Below are 18,609 nucleotides of genomic sequence, written 5' to 3'. Positions count from 1 at the left end.
CTATTTCTGTTCTGTATTTATGCTTTGTTTGTTTGTTTTTAGATTCCACATATGAGTGATCTCATATGGTATTTTTCTTTCTCTTTCTGGCTTACTTCACTTAGAATGACCTTCTCCAGAAGCATCCATGTTGCTGTAAATGGTGTTATGTTGTTGGTTTTTATGGCTGATTAGTATTCCATTGTATAAATATACCACCTCTTCTTTATCCAGTCATCTGTTGATGGACATTTAGGCTGTTTCCATGTCTTGGCCATTGTAAATAATGCTGCTATGAACATTGGGGTGCAGGTGTCATCCTGAAATAGGGTTCCTTCTGGATATATGCCCAGGAGCGGGATGACTGGGTCATATGGTAAGTCTATTCCTAGTCTTTTGAGGAATCTCCATACTGTTTTCCACAGTGGCTGCACCAAACTGCATTCCCACCAGCAGTGAAGGAGTGTTCCCTTTTCTCCACAGCCTCTCCAGCATTTGTCATAGTATTACCCTGTTTAAGTACATTAGCTTGCTTTAGATTGGTAGTCATATAGGCTCAAACACATCCTAAGAAGAATGAAAAGAAAATCTACATTTTCTTGCTCCCCTCTCCCACCTTTTATGATTTTGATACCCTCTTTTACACTTTCATGTTTATTCTCGTGCAGTTCATTGTAGTCATCACATTTCCAGTTATGGTTTTCTCTTTTCTGTAGCTTCCTGCTTCTTTTCTATTTAGAGAAGACCTTTCAATATTTTAGGACAGGTTTTAGTATTGCTGAGTTCTTTTAGTGTTTGCTTATCTGTGAAATTCTCTCTCTCCTTCTATTCTAAAGGATAGTTTTGCTGGGTAGAGTATCCTATGTTGCAGCTTTTTCTCATTCAGGACTTTGAATATATCTTGCCACTCCCTTCTGGCCAGCAGTGTGTGTGTAGAGAGATCAGCTGAAAGCCTTATAGGGGTTCCCGTGTAACTAACTCTTTGTTTTTCTCTTGCTGCCTTTAGAATCTTTCATCTTTAACTTTGGCGATCTTAATTATAATGTCTTTGTGTAGATCTGTTTGTGTTCATCTTGTTTGGGACCCTCTGTGCTTCCTGTACTTGGATATCTGTTTCCTTCTTTAGGTTTGGGAAGTCTTCAGTCAAGATTTCTTCAAATACGGCAGCTATGGCCTGGCTGTGTTGCCCCCCACCCCCTCCGCGTGCACCAGCAGTGATGCTTTTTTTTTTTTATGGGGCACCCAGCCTGTCCTGTTCTGCACACTCTCAGCCACAGCCTGCACTGCACTCCAGTCCCAAGGCCGCCTCTGTGCAGTCAGCCCCAGTCCTCTCCCTGGGCTCACTCTTAGAAGACTGAGCTCCAACAGCCAGTCCTGGCCTGCCCCCACTGGCTCATGTCTTGAGCTAGGGATTGCAGGGGACTTCTGTGTCAGTTCCTCTCAGTTCTGTGTGCCAAGTGGCTTCTGCTTTCTCCTTGGAGCCTCTGAAGCTCCCTTTCTGTCCCCGCTGACCTCCCTGCTGGGGAGGGGGCTTCCCAGAGAGAGGGTGCTTTCCTCTTTTGCTGCTCCCTCCCCAGGGGACAGGTCCTGCACTGATTTCCTTTTTCTTTCTTTTTCTGACCTGTTTTTATGAGGATTCTTGTAGTACTGAAGTAAGAGATATTCTGCCAAAGTTCGGTAGGTATTCTGTGCGAATTGTTCTGTATGTAGATGTAGCTTTGGCTTACTTGTGGGAGAGGGTGAGCTCTGTGTCCTCCACTCTGCCATCTTGGCTATCTGGTCTCCCTTCTGTCACACCTCATTGTCCGTGTGGACCCATGAGGACAAGGACTGCATCTGACTCCCATGATGGGCCCCTCCCAGGCAAGTGTTGATGAAATGACGGGGCTGAGGCCTGTGCATCAGCCACAGAGGTCCATCCATGCTGCCGAGCTGCTCACATCTTTGTTTTCCTCTCTCACTTTTAGATCGGAAACCAGTGCCCACACACTTGCCTCTTGCTAGAACATCGTCCTCACCGGCTGAAGAGGAGAAACTAATTGAAATCCTGGAAGAGCTGGCTCAGAGATTTAAATAGGCCAGGCCAGACCCAACATGGGAAGGTGTGGACCAGAGGCCAGTGAGCAGACCCCACTTCTGCTTCCCCCCATGGCCCTGGAGATTGGCTCATATTCCACTGTTGCGCTTTGAGCTGGTTTCCCCTCCATCTACGGTCACAGAAATTAACCCCATTCTTTATAAAGCCCAGTTTTGAAGGCTTGATCCACCACCACCTCACCGTGGGACCACAGGTCGGGTTACTTACCCTCTGGGGCTTCATCTTCCCTGGCAGTAAAGAAGATTATAGTGGTGCGTACCTCATGGGGTGATTGTTACCTGATTGAGTTACTATTTGTAATGCACTTAGAAGAACGGTTGGTGCATCGTAAAGACTTGATATATGTTAGCTGTTAACATCAGCACTTAATAACTCACACCAAAAAAATCCCCCTAAAGATGACCCCCACCCCCTGTAGCAGGAAGGAACCCACACAGAACGGGGCTGGGAACAAGCAAATCATCACCTTCCTCAGCAGCTTCTTTTCCTATGTAAATCTTTCATTTGAGAATATGGTTTTCTTAGAGTCTGTTTAAGAGTACCCCACACTTCTTTTTGGGAGAGAGAGGCAGGAGGGGGCTCTCTGCGGCCCTGGCCTGGCCCCCAGGCCCCTGGAGCAGAGCTGAACTAAGACTCAGTGCCTGTTTACACAAACAGTCACGTGAGGCCTGGTTTGACATTTCTTAAGATTAGGCGCGGCTTCAGTTATGCACCTGGCATTCCGGTGCTACAGTCTGGTAAAACTTCTGTGTTAACCCCCATTTTACCTCTTAGTGATGCTAGGGAAAGTTGTAACAAAATCAATGAACAGAGTTATTATTTACTTACATTCTTGATGTTCAAGGTGAAATAAACATAACTCATCACCCATAGCGGCAGAAAACCCAGCTGGGCATGGCTCAGCCAGTCCCAAGGTGCCAGGCCTCGGCAGGGCCTCAGGTGCTCCGATCCAGGCTCTCAGCCAAGGAAGGGTTTTCCTGGTGCATCTGCTGGGAAGGTCAGGGAGCAGTCTCCTCTCTGGAAGGAAAGCACGGGCTTCTGGAGTTCTGGGGGGGTGTGTGGGCGGGGGGCATTCACCAGCACAGGCAGGTGGAGGGAAGGACATCACTGGGATGGTGGCCCTGGTGCGACCCAGCCGCCCCACCCACTGGCTGTTCGACAGTGTGCAGGTCATTGATTTCTTCCAACGTCTCTTCTTATCCATAAAATGGGCCTCATAAATTTTTACAGAGGCTTTTTCCTGGCTGTATTTTCCCTGAGTCCTCTTTCTCTTCATTTGAAAAGTTTATCAGCCACAGTTAAAGCAGTCTTCCGTGACAAAGAGAAAATGAAAAGGACTACTCGGCCACACCCCATCTGCTGTGCCCTCGAGCCTAGTCAGCCAGCCAGGGTGAGACCAAGTCGGGGCTGCTGGGGTGCGTGTGGGCACCTGGTACAGCTCAACAACAAATTGATGGGACCACAGCTGCAGGAAGGTTTCCACAGACATTTATTTTAAACCAGGGCAGTAACTTGCATTGAGAGTCTCTGATATCAGTAATGGCAACGCGTATATTTCAGTTAGAGGGAAGCACAGTGGGAAGCTGAGCAGAGCTCAGAAACATTCACAGCATCCAGCAGCATCTGAATGTAGACCTAGATCCAGACATTGTAACATGATGGGAAGTGCTTGCTTGTTCCCACCTGATCACATTCAGGAAGTCAGCGTCAAGACTGCTTGGTCCTCCTGGTGGAATCTAGCGGCAGAGGGCGTGGCAAGGCCAGAGGGGTTTGGCTAGAGCCACATCTGAGCAATCTGTTCCAGCTGTGGGCTTGTTAGAGCCTCAGCCTCACCCCTTGGAGAATCTCTCATTTCAAAAAGAAAGGAACAGACATCCATAAAGCAATGCGCCCGCTGCAGCCAGGTTCCGATGCGGCTGTGGAATGATGGGCGCGCAGGATGGAGGAGCCGTGTCCCTGGCACGGAGGCCGCGGCAGGCAGGCACGAGTGTGGGGCTAGCACCTCCCCTGTTGTCCAGTTAGTAACAGTTTTTGCACTTTTCATACAAAGATTTTCTTTTGCAAAATGACAGTACGTTGGGGAAAAAAGGCAGATGGCGTAAAACACAAATACATAGGAATATAATGGTTATCAGCGACACCAGTGTTTTGGTCCGTACTTCATACTGGTGTATGTTATTAACATAAGGCAGCCATCCACTTAAATGAAAAAAAAGTGTTTAAATGAAATACTTTTTTTCAAACCATTTCCCCTTTTTGTGTTACAGTTTACCCTCTCATGCTCCCCAGAGAACCAAGGAGGAAAAAAGAAAGGACCCTAAATATCAAGGTCTTATCCCAAATCTAACCCGTAAGTCAACCCGCAGTTCTCTTTCTTGCCCCAGAAAGCCAGGCACACTTTTGGACTCACAAAAGTGAACACTTTGAAGTGTCTGTTTTTAATGAGACGGTCCCATGATTGACCTCCACCTTCACCATTTTTTCCAAACCTCCAGGGCTCTAGATGGGAAAATACAGGAAGCAATTTACTTGATGTGACAGAAGACAAAGGCATGGGGATCTGCTCCCATTTACCTGAGTTAAGCTGGCCACGTGCGGGCAGGTCACTGGTCAGGGTTGGGCCTGTCCAGTAACAAACAACAGTCATCAAGTCATAGGATCACGGACTGGAAGGAATCTTAAGAACAATCATCAAATTCAACTTTTCCTCAAGACTTTTACTCTCCTTTCCACAACAGACAAGGGGCTATGTACTGTCCAAAAATCCCCTGGCATGAGAAACAAAAGAGGAATCCCATTCCAGTGTTGAACAGATCTAATTTTAATCCCTGCTTTCTTGTGTTAGGCCTAAATAGGCTTGTCGGTGGAAAGGATAATGTTTAAAGGCAGAATTACAAACTAGAAACCCCAGGGTTGGTGCGTATTTAGTTCTTGGTTGTAAAAGTTGAGCTAAGGTTTAAAAATGAACATGGGTGTTCCTGAATTAAGTTACGGACATATGATGCTTGGACACCGAAAGGAAAAGGCAAGTGGATGGCATAGTAAATACTAGAAAGTAGCCTGCGGCAGCGTGCTGGGACACCCCTGCTCGGTAGAGCCAGGTCCCCGGGGTGGTGGCTGCCTGAAACCCTTTTACTGTCACTGAATTGAGAAAAACGTTCCCGTCCACTCGGTCAGTGCCACCGTGATGAGGGTTTATCACACTGACCTCACTATACTGAAATGACCCATGACTTGCAAGAATGACTCAAGGCCGGGAGGGAAACGAGGGCGGTGGTGGCCTGCTTGCGCTGCGTGTGAGTGCAGTGTCCCCCCTACAGGACAGTCTCCCCCGCCACAGGTCAAGGTCTGTCCTTTTTCAAAGGTCAAGCTAAGCCTGGCCCCTGTGTCCCAACAGAGTATGTCGTAAGCTCTTCCAGGCCAAGTCCGTGCAAGCGGTGGCCTCTAGTGAGGAGCTATGCCCCCACGAAGTTCAAAAGTTAGTTACCAGGGGCCATTTTAAGATAATAATTCCAAGTATTTCCAAAGAACAAGAAACTGGTAACTAGCCTCAGCTGTAGGACAATTTGACTCTCAAAATGACAGGCCTCCGGGTAAATGCCGGGGGGGACCATGTGCCGCCTCCCTCTCTGGGGTCATGAGCATCGGTGTCTCACGGAGACAGGAGCTCAGGCTCTGGGAGGCAGCTGCACACGTGGTACCCTCTGGCGACTCCAGATCACCATGGGCCCCAAGTACCAGGCTGAGGCTGTTCTTGGGCCTTTGTTTACGCTGTTTCCACAACCTGGAAGGTCATTTCCTTACTCCATCACTCCAACACATCCTTCAACACTCAGCTCAGAAGTCCTTTCCTCTGCGAAGTCCCCTGGCTCCACCCGCTGGGGCAGGGGCACCCGTGCAGCTCCTGGGCAGGACCCCACGTGGCTTCCATCACTGAATTTATCACCTGACACGGAAACGCTCCATCTACTCATTAGTGTGGCCTCTGTCCCAGCCACAGAATGGCCCTGGTGACCCCAGGGCCTGCTTCAAAGCCTGCTGCGTGGTGGATGCCCAGCAAATGGTTGAACTGGATAGACTGAGAGCCTCAAGGGTCACCTAGATCCTGCAGTGCTCAGAACTTTGCTTCTGTGTTTCCCAGTCACAGCCCTATATATCCACTTGCACGTCAGGAAAAATGTAACTTAACATTATTCTAAAGGAGAAAGGGAAAAAAGAATGTTTTGGCACAATGCTTTCTTCCACTTTAAAATATAAGTCTTAGCGGACAAGGTCACTTACATACACAATTAAACTACTATGAGAAGGCAAAACCAAAGGAATCTCATTTAAGGAATATTTATGTCCAGTAACTTTGATACATAGTTGAGACCTAGACCCTTGCTTAAAAGTCAAAATTCAGGCTTTTGAAAACTGATTAATGTTAAGCAAAAATAAATTAGGCCTTTGAGAAATGAATCTCAGAACAGGAAAAGGCCATGTACCATAAGAAGGGCAGTGAAGGAACTCACTCGGCCAGCCTGCACACAGAGGGGAAGGTGCGTTTCCAGGGCCCCTGGTTTGCACTGGAATTTTGCAGCTGGGTTGGTCTGTGGGGACGAGCGTGGGAAGGAGTTTATGCTGATGAAGACCTGCAATAACCACCTCACTGCACGGGCCCACCCGCTCGGAACCACAGGGTTGTGGCCAGAATGATCAGATTCACCTCCAATGATCTACGGGTCAACAGACCCGGTTCCTGAGAGCCCCGTCTCAAGGCTGCAAGTCATTCCTCCCACTCACGCAGCTAATGTTCAAAAACAATTGTTCCTCGAAAATTCTTCTTTTAGATTCCTCTAGTTTATACCTCTGCTCTATCGACCTGCTTGGTGTGACTAAGGTGTTCTGTGCTTGGAACATTCTAGTACTCAAAAGATCCCTTCCAGTTTTGTGATTTTATGATTCTGTGAATAATTCGCACAATCAAGTGGGAAGTACATCATGACAGACCTCGTGAGGTTGGCAGACCTCATAGAGAAAGACACAACTCCAAGTACTTGATCTAAAACAGCTTCTGCTACTGTGGGGACAAGGCAGGCAGGTAAAGGTTCCAGTAACATCATTTCTTTGGAGAAACTGAGAGCACATGATCAGTTTTATCCTCCCACATAAAGGGCAGCCCTGTGCGTGATGTGTGGTTCTGCCACTTTCCCAACATAATCGCGTTAGGCGTTACCTGCCAAAGCTTCTGTATGTTGAAATAATAGAGCAAAAAATACATGTAAAGTGCAATTCCAGTGGGATGAAACGAACTGTGAGTTCACCTAGACAGGAGGAAAGCCAGGAGTGGGTGCCAGCTTCCACTCCTAATGACTGAAGCCTCTATTCCATACGATGCATGGAAGGCACCCCAACACCAACACGTATCATCTATGAGTTACAAAATATGGGGAGCCATCGTAAAACTCAAGAATTCACAGTATTATAAACACACACAGTTGGTCGGCTAAGCACTTCTCACCAAATTCAAGCACTGACAGAGATGAGGAGACAGAAAAGGACAGAGCATGGAAACTTCCACAAACCTGTGGGTTTTGATGACAACTCACATCACTAACAAGGTGTCAAGTGAGTTCAACCTCTGAGTGGCTCTGTGGGCTGGGGTACAGCCACGCTGGGAGGGAGACGGCTGGACTGAAGTGCAGGGTCACAGACCAGAGGGACCACGGTGTCACATGTGACCCACTGGGGACAGTCAGCTTCCTCAGTGGGGTCTGAACTCATCTCGACCCAACTCAGATCCAGGTCAGGTTTGCTGGGCGCCTGGTCTGCTGCCTCCCTGACACTGTGTCTGCCTCTGTCAGTACAGGCCACGCCACAGAGTTGAGGGAGGGACAAGAGCGATTCATTTCTATGACTCATTTCCAACACATAGTTTGTTATCCTGTACAACAGAGTAAATGGCTCCATGTTCTAGTAGTAAACTACAAAATATCTGAGTATTTTCAGTTGAATTCCCTTTTTAAAGCTCTCTCACAGACCAACCATGCAGAAGAGACACAGGTTGGTTATAATGGCTTTGACTGATGGCCTGCAAGGGGAGTGTGGAAGGGACAGTGAAGTGACAAGTCGGCGATTGCATGTGTGTGTGTGTGTGTGTGTGTGTGTACACAACCTTAGAATCTGGGCACACAGGCCGATGTGCTCTGACGTCTCAGGTCCTGGCTGTCAGGTCCCGGGGCTGCACAGGGCACACCCACTGTCCTGACCCTCAAAGCTGCAGCAGCAGAAGCCTCTTGAGGAAGCCCATCCTCAGGAAGCATGCTTGGTCAGTGTTAGGGGTAGTATCCAAGTATGGCTGGTAGTTTCTCCTGGTTAGAAAGGAAAGTAAAGATCACGAGGGGAAAAAAAAAATGCTTTCCAGGAAAAGAGAAAAAATAGGGAGGATTTTAAATACTACCATCCTCCAAGTTGTCAAATCGGAAGAGGACAAGACCCTGTGGAGGCAGGGCTCAGACTGGGAAGGGCAAATAACTGGCCTGTTCATCTGCAAGGCTCTGTTTAACCTGATGAACCCCAAGGACTCAGTGACCACCCCCCCCCCCCCGCCATGGTCCTGACAGGTGCGGGCTGGATGAGGTGGTACCTGTAAAGTGCTTAGAAATGGGGAGGTCACACAGCACACGCCTGCCGCTAATTTAAATCCTGTTTTTCCAGGTGAAAATCAGATTTTTAAAAAAGACTTCAGGATCCCAAGTTGAGTCACTACACACAAGAACACCTCAATTTATCAAGTTTGACTGGATTCCCTTAAAGTGAGTTCTGCAGGTGTATTTTCTACAGCCCCTCACCCCATACAAGCCCAACAGGAACAGGGCATGAGCTGCAGGGTTCAGTGTCTTCCATGTCTCAGATCACACAGGTTTAGTATGAAAGTGTGCAAAGTATTCAGATAAAATACATGAAGATAACAATCTTTAAATATCTAGTTTTGAAAGGGGAAGAAAATACAGACAGTGAAGAATAAAAGCAGGCTACAACCTCAAAGCAATGAAGACGTTCAAGTTCAGAGGTGACATCACACGGAAAAACACATCTTAAAAGACACTATTCTTGGAGGACGCAAGGTTTTGTTTTTAATATGAGTGACGGAGAGCTGTGTCAATAAAATTAAAACATAAAAGGATCAGAATTAGAAATGATCCAGGCACTGAGGGTTGAAGGTCTGAGTTATGAAAATGTGCCTCTGTGATGAGAGTGTTTAGGAGCAGCTTTCTCCCAGCATTTTTTTTTAAACGTGGGAAAGACAGAAAAACAGAGGCCGAAACACAAGATCATTTCCACTCCATGAGAACGTGAGTGACCCCAACATTACAAACGGATGCTTCTCCAGGTGATTCAAGAAGTCAGTTGGGAAACCCACATAAATGATTTTCCAAATCTCTCAATGGAAGAGGATTTCTATGGAAGCAGAAACGCCGCAAATAAACCGTAAATGCCACCAACTCTGGCAAATGGCAAGTGAAGGTGAGGGTGGAAACACAGAGAAGAAAAAGATGCTGATCACAGGATGCAAGGCACGTGCCCAAGTGAAGGAAACATGGGAACTACTTAACAACCACCCTTATTTCTTCAATGCACAAAGCAACAACGAAAATGAAGTGCTGAAAAATATGAAAATGAAACACCCCACACTCAGTTTTCAGGATACTCCAGGATACTCACAACAATGTAGCACAGCCAGACTGTATAATCCCTTTGTTAAAAAAATATCTTCTTTTATGTCGTATGAACAAGTTGAAAGCGTTCCCTCGTGAGTTCACTGATGCTCAGCGCTGTGGCGCGGCTGACCTGCAAACTCAGCTTCTCTCTTCCTTCTCACGCGTCTGCTTTCCCGCTCCAGTAATGACTTGGATTAGAACCACCATTTCTTGAGTAAATACTATCTTTCTGATGCCTGAGAGTGTCATCAAGACACAACCGGGGTCATATCCCACAGCTGTAAAAAGAAGAGCTCTAATGAACTACAATTAAATTGTGCTGAGGACCGACAGTCCTTACAACAGAATTTTTAAATTTAACAAGGAACTAAGTGTTGAACTAACATCATTCATAAATCTATAAAACAGTATTTGTCCACGAAAAAGTTTCAACATATCCTCAAAACCAGGGCAATGGCAGCTGGAAATTGTAATCCAGTTGATGGAGAATAAAGGCAGATTCGATTTATTTAAGGGGGAAGGGAAGTGACATGTATGAGGCAACAAATGGTACCAGGATGCGCTGTGTCCTCTACATCTTAGCTAATCTTCCAAACAGTTCTACAAGATGTCTCATAGAAAATAAAGCAGCCAAGGCTCCCATGATTTACTTTAAACTTGCTCAAAGTCACAGAGCTGGCAGCTTCCAAAGGGGGTTATTTTAACCACCTCATCCTGCAGCCTCCAAGAAGGGACCAGAATGGACCCAGGAAGTAGAGCTCAGTGAACCAGGTAAGCCTGTGTCTCAGAGAACGATGCAGGGGTGGCCGCTTCCATCCTGGGCCTCTGCTGTGGCACTGAATCCACCGGTCCAGCACAGTCCTGAGAGAGGCCCTGGGGGGATGCTTCTGGCTAACTGACCTCACTGGGAAAAGATCTTGTTTATTACTTGTTGGCTTCTTCAATGCTCAGCTCAAACCCCACCTCTTTCATGAAGCCATCTCCAGCAGCACCGTCTCCCTCTACTGAACTTTTCAAGTAATTCTTGCCTATGTTACTCTTTTGGCTGCTGAACGTGCGACTATTATTAACTGTCTTTTTAAGAGTATGTCCCTAGGAGAATGGCTGTTCCTTTCAGGCAAGAGCCATGTCTCACTTTGGGGTGTACAGCCAGTGCCTGTAATGAGGTCTCAAAAATGCTCGCTTTCAAGGGTAACCTTTTGAGCAGCCCTTACGCAGCCTTGGTGCCCCTGTATATCTGCATAGGGCCAAAGATGGGAAGCTTCTACAACAACAGCATCCTACCTTAATAACCTTGTCAGTTCCCGAAGTCAGTAACCAGCCTCTGGTGGGATCAAAATGCACATGAACAATATTATGTTTACTGTCATGGAAGGTGGCGGTGGGCGCACGTCTGGAGGGAGCAAAGAAAGTTTCCAAGAGTTAAAGGCAGTAGTACATAAATGAAGGAGATTTAGAGTGACATTAAGGTCTAATTTTTAGCCAAATGGCCAAAACTACTTCACTGTTAGAACTGCTCCTCAGATCCACCTCTATTCCCTGATGACACATTATGATTAAAAAAAAAAGGATTCTTATATATTCTCCAAAATGGTCAAGAGACGATGAAGTTTCCAAAACTTTTCAAGAATTTGTTGCTGTGATAGACTCTGTGAGAATCTCTAGCTGAGCTGTTGACAAACGTTTAAAATAACCCAGTGCTTTTGCTGAGTTTGATCTCAGATGGCCTTGCTGGTAAAATACCTTTGTCTATTTCATTTTTTAAAAAGCACGCTTGGTAAAATGCCTAAGATGCTACTATCATTCTAATCCAAGGGCTATTCATTCTTTCTCCTTTTTCACTGGTCTAACTGCAGACTTAGTTTTTCTGCAGCATTCTAATGCTTTAACAAATAACATAACATATAAACAAGCACTGTTATTTGCCTTTTATTTTTTTAATCTGTGCTTTTTTTTTTTTTCGGTAAGAAGGCTGGTCTCCTATCCAAGCACTAACCAGCCCTGACCCTGCTTAGCTTCTGAGATCAGACAGATTGGGAGCATGCAGTGGTATGGCCGTAGATAGATACTAATTACTATAGATAAAACGGATAAACAGCAAGGTCCTACTGTGTAGCACAGGACTATATTCAATACATTGTAAAAGCCTATAATGAAAAAGAATATGAAAAGGAATATATACATATGTATAACTGAATCACTATGCTGTACACCAGAAATTAACACAACATTGTAAACTGACTATACTTCAATGAAAAAATAAAAAAATAAAAGGCTTGTCAACGGCCTAGGTGCTCTAGAAGAGATGCAAATGCTTCCACAGAGAAGGAGCAGAAGAAACAGTGATGTGGGCAAGGGGACAGCGTGTGGAGGGACGCGGAGGGGACGTGGCGGGGGACGCGGAGGGGACACAGAGGAGACGCAGGGGAACGCTGATGGGGGGACACGGGACAGACGCGGGAGGGACGACGTCAGTTTTCTAATCTTGTTTTAGTTCCCACTCCTCTGCCATGGGCTCTCTGAAGACTGCTGTTTTCTTTTTTTCTAAGCTCAATCTGGAGAACAGATCTTCAGTATCCTAAAAATGATTGCTTTAAAATATTTAGAATGAAAGAATTAGGTTTAATTTGTAGTCACTTAGGCTCTCTGGGTCTGTGACTTTAAAGAACAATCAAACTAGAATATTTCTAATGTCTCTCGCAGCTCTCCAATTTAATGAGGACTCTCGCATTAATTTCATCACGTGATGAGCAGAAAATAATCCATGAACATGGATGCTTACTTATGCAAGGGCATCTTAATTTATATTTGCTATGACTAAATAAGAATGAAAAAAACAAACATTAGGGTCATCTGTAAGAGAATGCTAATTTGCCAAGAGTTTCCTTTAAATGCCAACCTCCTCTAGTGCCTTTAAAATATGTTTCTATTTACATGAAGCTTTTCAGACACCCATCTAGTACTTGAAATGATTTTCCTATATACCAGGTGCGGGGGTGGGTGGAGGTGGGGGAACTGGGCAGACAAGTCTCTTATGAAATCCTGCTGTATGTAATTCACTCAGAAGGGAACTTGTTGGAGCGCACTCTGCTGACGTGGGCACAGTTTGCAACAGCTGACATTAATAAGACAACATCCCCCCCCCCCCCCGCGCCCAAAAAAAGCACAGTGGCGCAGTAACCTCCGGTTCCAGGTTGCTGGGCAAGACCGACCAGCAAGACTCAGTAGCTGGGCAACTGGGAGTACTGGCCTCTTAGGTGAAGTGGCTTAGTTCTTCTTGGAAAATAAAACCTCTGGAGCCTGTAGGCTGATCTGCTCCTGTTAAGTTAGCAGCTTGAGCTACACAGTGAAGCCTGGGCTCCTCACTCCTGGGCAGTTCTTAAGACAATAAGCAGGCAGAGAGGGTTTGCTCCAAGAACATCTATTTTCAAGGCTCACCACGCCCCCTACCCTGGGACTGAAATGGAGAGATGAATTCTTAGCTTGCACTCTCTCTCCTGTCTCACAAGAGGACACAATCTTTTGGTGGAGAGGAGGGCTCTGCCCACCCGCCACGGTCGGTTTGAAACCAGCAGGAACCGCGGCACTACCAGTCACGGCTGCGGAGCCGCGCGCAGCGCTCAGATCCCACCCTCCCCTGAACCGTGATGCTTCTGCACGTGGCTGGGACTTACTCCTCGTCTGTGATGGCCTCGTGGCAGCTGTCGCATACCCTCACTTCAAACTCGAAGCCCATCAGAGGGATGGAGGAGCGCTTGGAGCTGCACTTGCCACAGACAGCCTTCCCGCACTTTCGGCAGTGGTGCTGGAGGGAGAGAAAACATGATCACTGCGACTGCGGCTGCGCTGCGCGCCTTGGCCCCGCCTAGTAGGCTCAGGTGAGGGTACCCACAGCATCCAGGTGAGGATGCTAACCCAGGAAACTGAGGAAACACACCAGGTGCCCCTCTTTTTGGACTCTGTTAATTCAGAATAAAGACTGCTGGGAAACACATGATTGTGCCACGGCCCCAAGGCCCCCCTCCCCAGGCTTCGTTCTTTCCAACTATCATCAGTATTAACTGGAGGTACCACCCGGCAGCTGAGTTATCTTAAAGCTGGGTGTACAGAGGCAGTATCACCTCCAGAGACTACGCTGCTGGGTGAAGGGGAACACGGACGAAATCTGATTCAAGCCACAGTCTACGCTTTGGCTTTGCTCAAAGGTGACTGACATCTGGTTTCCTTGCAGCAGACCAAACCCTACCATGGAATCAGATGGAAAATACTGTACTATAAGTAGATCTAAATAACTAAACTCAGATGGAAGGAAGGAAAGTGGAACTATTAAGAAGAAATAAATACCATATACAATAATTTCATGGATTGGTGCCAATATGAGCTAAGCATGACCCCTGGGATTTTAAGGTGTATTTCAGTAGATGCCACTAGAATTCTCAAATTGTATCCCTTAACCACTGGGAACACGTCACTACAGAAACCGAATCCAGGAGGGATGAGCTTTGGCAGAGAACGGGAATAAATTAGGGTGCAGTCCCAAAGCGACTGCAGAGCAGTAATGTGCCCCGGCCACAGCTCCCACCCAGGTATACTATTTCTTCTAAGATCACACGGTGAACTTATTCCCACACTAGCACATTTTGATGAAGCATTCATGTCACCCACCTGTCTCAGGCCAATTTTCTTACTGTCCCACATTTGCTTGAAGTTCCAGAAAAAAGGCTGATCACACTTTTGGCAGGAATCACTGTCCAGCCACTCAGGGGTCTTGTCAAATAAAGCACAGAACAGGTCACGTGAGAAGCAGTGAGGACAAGGGAACCACTGTTGTTGCTGAAACTTACACAAGCAAGATGTGTTTCTAAGAAACTGGTGTGATCTCTCGATCATTTAAGAAATACTTACTGGATGCCTATGATGGGTCAGGCCCTGGGGATGTAGTGGTGAATAAGAAGAATCTCTACCATCATGGAGTGCATAATTTATCAGGGAAGACGAAACACGAAAATCTTATAAATAATAGTTATTATTTAAATCAGTATAAGGACCAAAGGCCTGAGAAGGAGAAGCACAGGAGGCTGTGAGAGTGGGATGCCCTAGGCTGAGGTTCAGGACTTTGTCTCTGACAAATGATGATAAACTGAGACCTGGGGATGGATGGGAGGAGGGCAGGCACAGGGGCTGAGAGAGGGCAGGTTGGCCAGAGCACATGTGTGCGTGAGCCAGGGGGGTGGAGGGGTGGGCAGGATATGAAGGGTTGAGGCTGGAGAGGATGCAGGGGCCGCACACAGAGTCCTGACAGCTATGTTGAGGACTGAGGACTTTATCTCATACTCTCTGATCACATGCAATCATATGTGCTCTAACTGTGTACAATCATATGTACCTGCACATCACCCATGCGCACAGCTACCTGTGCTGGGGGCACAGAACCTGACCACAGCGGGCACTCAGGGAAGCTACAGGTCCACTGCCAAGGCAGCGCCCAGCAGGGCTGGAGGGTCTGCTCCTTGCCTCATGAGTCATACAATATCCTGGCTTGTTCACGATTTCCCAACCCCATCACGAGTACTCTAAACTATGCCAAACAAATTTCAAAGATGTGTTAAGCTTAAAGCTGTTCTTTAACAAATCTCTTATAGATTCTGCATATGATGACTCTGCATTTGCTTCTTGGGTTCCATGTGCAGCTCTGTAAATTCACCCTCTCGCAGAGAGACTGGTCTCTTCCCACATGTCACCAAACCCAAGGAACTGGGAGAAATACATCCAACTCCAGGGTTTCTCAAAAGTGGATTGCAAGGCACTCCAATTTGACTCACAGGGCAGTTACTGCAGAAGAGGCCTGTGATCAAACAAGTTTGAGAAATGTGGTAAACAAGAGCCCGCCTCTCTGCAATTCACAACCAACAGCAGCACAGTACGGGCGGGCTCGGGAAGCCCTTTGTTGATGGAATCCTTTTCTGAGGAAGACCTGTTATGGAACAGATTTGGGGACTTGGTGGAAATGAACCTAAGGCTACACATTTTCTTAGGAGGAAAAAATAAAAAGAGTACAGAGATGACATTTTAAGAGCTCTAATTCTTAGTCTATTTTATTAAAATTGAAGAAAAGAAGTAAGCCTTGACTTGCTTGGTAATTTTCATGCCCTAATTAGTTTAAATACAGATGTAATAAAATAATACAAAATTTTTAGCCAAAGACAACATTTTACTCCTAGAAGACTGATCTATGTTGTGATTTTTTTTCAGAACACTTATGATGCAGGAAAATCAGGAGGCTTTACAAAAAAGCTTCTCACACACACACATATCCCTACATCTTTTATAAGGAAGCATGGTTTAGGATGTCCATGAAATGTATCAGTTAGTGTCTATGAGGAGGGAACTGAGCAGAGATCTGAAAAGGGAAAAAAAAATCAGCATGTGTGGTACGATTCCTTTTTGGTCAAATAAATCTTACATACACGTGTATGAAGAGAAGAATGTCAGGAGGGATGTTTGCCAGCATGTGAAGGGTGACATTTCTGGGTGGTGGGATCACCAATAATGATACTGTCTTTGTTAACGAGCACTCTAACTTCTCTGCAAAGAACAAGTGTTATACATACTTTTAAAAATGATAAAATGATGAAAGATGGATTTCATTAACTGCATAAACACACGTTTAACCTACGAGATGTCAACCAGATCTGCGCTCAGCCCCTCCAGGTCTCCCACTATCTGCGGCACCATCTCTGACCGCGTCCACTGCTCTGTGAGCGACCTCTCCCGCTCACCGTGTCTGGGCTCTTGGTGTTTCCTGACCAAGTCAGAGTATATTCGGGCCTATCACACTCGCAGCGCTATCTCCTTCCAAAAACCCTGAGCTGACAATGACAACGCCCCTTCCTACATGCCCAGCACTGAGGCTCTAACACACGTTAACTGTGATCGAATCATTTACACCATTTAATGGTTTTCTGATTTCTCCCATGTCTTTTCTTCCAGAAAGGCTACCAGCCCTTCAGGGCAGGGACGGCTCCAGTACGCATCCCTGACCTCCCAAGCTGAGCCCCGCACAGCACTTGTCACAACCAGGAAGTGCCCCACAGACACACCTCAGGGGATTTTGTTTATAAAATATAACACTTGTGAATATAACCATCTCCAACTGCTCACTTAGAACTTTAAATCCCTCAACGAGAAGATTTAAAACAGTCAAGAAGTACCAAGTGCCCATATACCTGCATGTCAAGAGGCATAATTTAAGCAAGATGACTCAAAGGGCTGCCCACCAATCATCTGGTATTGTCTCTGGAAACCGCATCCTTACCCTCCTTTGGGCCTCTGTCTATCAAAGGTGGAGGCTGTGTCCCTTGGTCTTCTGGTCAGTCGGGCCTGGGAAGAAGCCAGGACAGACCAGGAGTGACTGGCCCTCACTCAAAGCAGGCCACCGTGCAGAATAATCCATCACACACAGGGTCCAGCTAGCACGACGAGCAAACGTTGCGCCGAGCTCCCTGTCTTTATACTGACGAGGCCAAGTGGTACTTTCAAAAGCAACATTCCACAATTCCCCACTCCCTAACTGTAAAGATCATTTTAATTAGTTACTAATAGAACTCCTGTGGATTTATGGTTTGAGCAAATCAAGCTTTATCTTCTTAAGCATTTAATTACTGGCACTTAAAAGGCACTGCATTGTGGGTAATAGCAACTACTCTCTTGGAATGAGACTGGGGTGAGGGAAAGGAGAGAAGTTGGGAAAGTGCTTTTGTCTTTCTCAAGTGTTGCTTTTCTGTCTAATCCTTGCATCCTGCTAGAAAATAAATTAGAAGAATATACACTATCAAAGGGGAAATTTACCTACCATAACTGTAGGGAAATGAGAAAATGATTAACTTCAAAGTACGTGTCAAAGGGGATATTAGTAAACAAATCAGTTAAGATGCTCAAAGATGAAAAAGAAAATTCTTTGAAAAAAGAATGTTACAATAAAACTTAAATATGTGCTTAAAAATGACAAGGTATATATTTATACCTGGAGAAGTGTTTAGAACATGAGTCGTAAAGAAACACAGAAGTGATGACTTCTAAGATTTCTATTAATACCAGACTAAGGGCTCTCACTTCATCAAACACCATTTCTCACACACTAGCTACCATGTCCCCCCAAAACATGAAAGCACAGAAGTTTTCCATTTTCGTCAGGCACTTAACACCTGAGGGCTTAACCACCCGAAGTGGCTCGTTCCTTTTTCTCCCCTGAACTTTTGTTGTTAAAGTCTAAATAGCTTAGTCTCAGTTGAGATGCGTATGACCTCTCCATTACAGGAGAGTTGCGTGCCAGTTTGTGAGGGGTTAAAAAGAAAAACGAAGCTCCATTTATACTAGAATTTTAAATTTTCTGACACAACGCGTCTGATTTCATGGTTTAGTCATAAAGGAAAGAGGAAATGAGCAGGAGGGGAGGCTGAGGTGTTTTCCAGCGGAGCTCAGCCCGGGGGCTGTGGAGGGTGGCCTGAGCTGCAGTGACGCCTACCTCCTGCCTCTCCACGTCCATGTTCCAGACGACGATCCCACCGTCGCCGCCACAGGAGATGAGCTGCCGCGTGTGCTGTGCATAGGACAGGGCCTGGACTCTGTCACTGCAAAGGAAATCAGGAGTCAGGGGCACTTGTGGAGAGTGGTGTGAGCCCCAAGGGAAGGAAGCCCAGCAGTCAGTCACGGGCACGCTCACCCAGGGCCCCACCCAAGTGCTGATCTCGGAAACTGGATGGAACTGTCAACATGCCGTCACTGGGAGAGTACTCAAGATTTAAAAAAAGTCAAAATGCTCGTTTAATAATT

General features: G+C 46.3%; 2 protein-coding genes across 8 annotated transcripts in view; one reads left to right on the top strand and one right to left on the bottom strand.

The window, feature by feature from the left end:
• Nucleotides 1–11,738, top strand: part of DHRS12 (dehydrogenase/reductase 12) — a 45,586-nt gene extending 33,848 nt beyond the window's left edge. For 3 of the 4 annotated variants that reach the window (XM_064493185.1, XM_031465960.2, XM_031465961.2), the window contains one exon: nt 1,947–2,335. In XM_064493185.1, coding sequence (XP_064349255.1) covers nt 1,947–2,056 — 110 coding nt within the window. In that variant the 3' untranslated portion in view covers nt 2,057–2,335. Of the gene's footprint in view, nt 1–1,946; nt 2,336–8,773 lie in introns of those variants that run through there. The other variant, XR_010383630.1, reaches the window with a different exon arrangement.
• The window catches only part of WDFY2 (WD repeat and FYVE domain containing 2), a 150,441-nt gene continuing 134,722 nt past the window's right edge, over nt 2,891–18,609 (bottom strand). For 2 of the 4 annotated variants that reach the window (XM_010982397.3, XM_031465958.2), the window contains 5 exons: nt 18,302–18,407; nt 14,443–14,544; nt 13,452–13,582; nt 11,062–11,170; nt 2,891–10,055 (listed from right to left, as the gene is read on the bottom strand). In XM_010982397.3, coding sequence (XP_010980699.1) covers nt 10,026–10,055; nt 11,062–11,170; nt 13,452–13,582; nt 14,443–14,544; nt 18,302–18,407 — 478 coding nt within the window. In that variant the 3' untranslated portion in view covers nt 2,891–10,025. The remainder of the gene's footprint in view (nt 10,056–11,061; nt 11,171–13,451; nt 13,583–14,442; nt 14,545–18,301; nt 18,408–18,609) is intronic. The other 2 variants (XR_010383628.1, XR_010383629.1) reach the window with 2 other exon arrangements.

The sequence above is a fragment of the Camelus dromedarius genome, chromosome 13 (assembly GCF_036321535.1).
Source record: "Camelus dromedarius isolate mCamDro1 chromosome 13, mCamDro1.pat, whole genome shotgun sequence".
NCBI lineage: Eukaryota > Metazoa > Chordata > Mammalia > Artiodactyla > Camelidae > Camelus > Camelus dromedarius.
The sequence above is the reverse complement of the archived record's forward strand: the minus strand, read 5'-3'. Positions and strand labels throughout refer to the sequence as shown.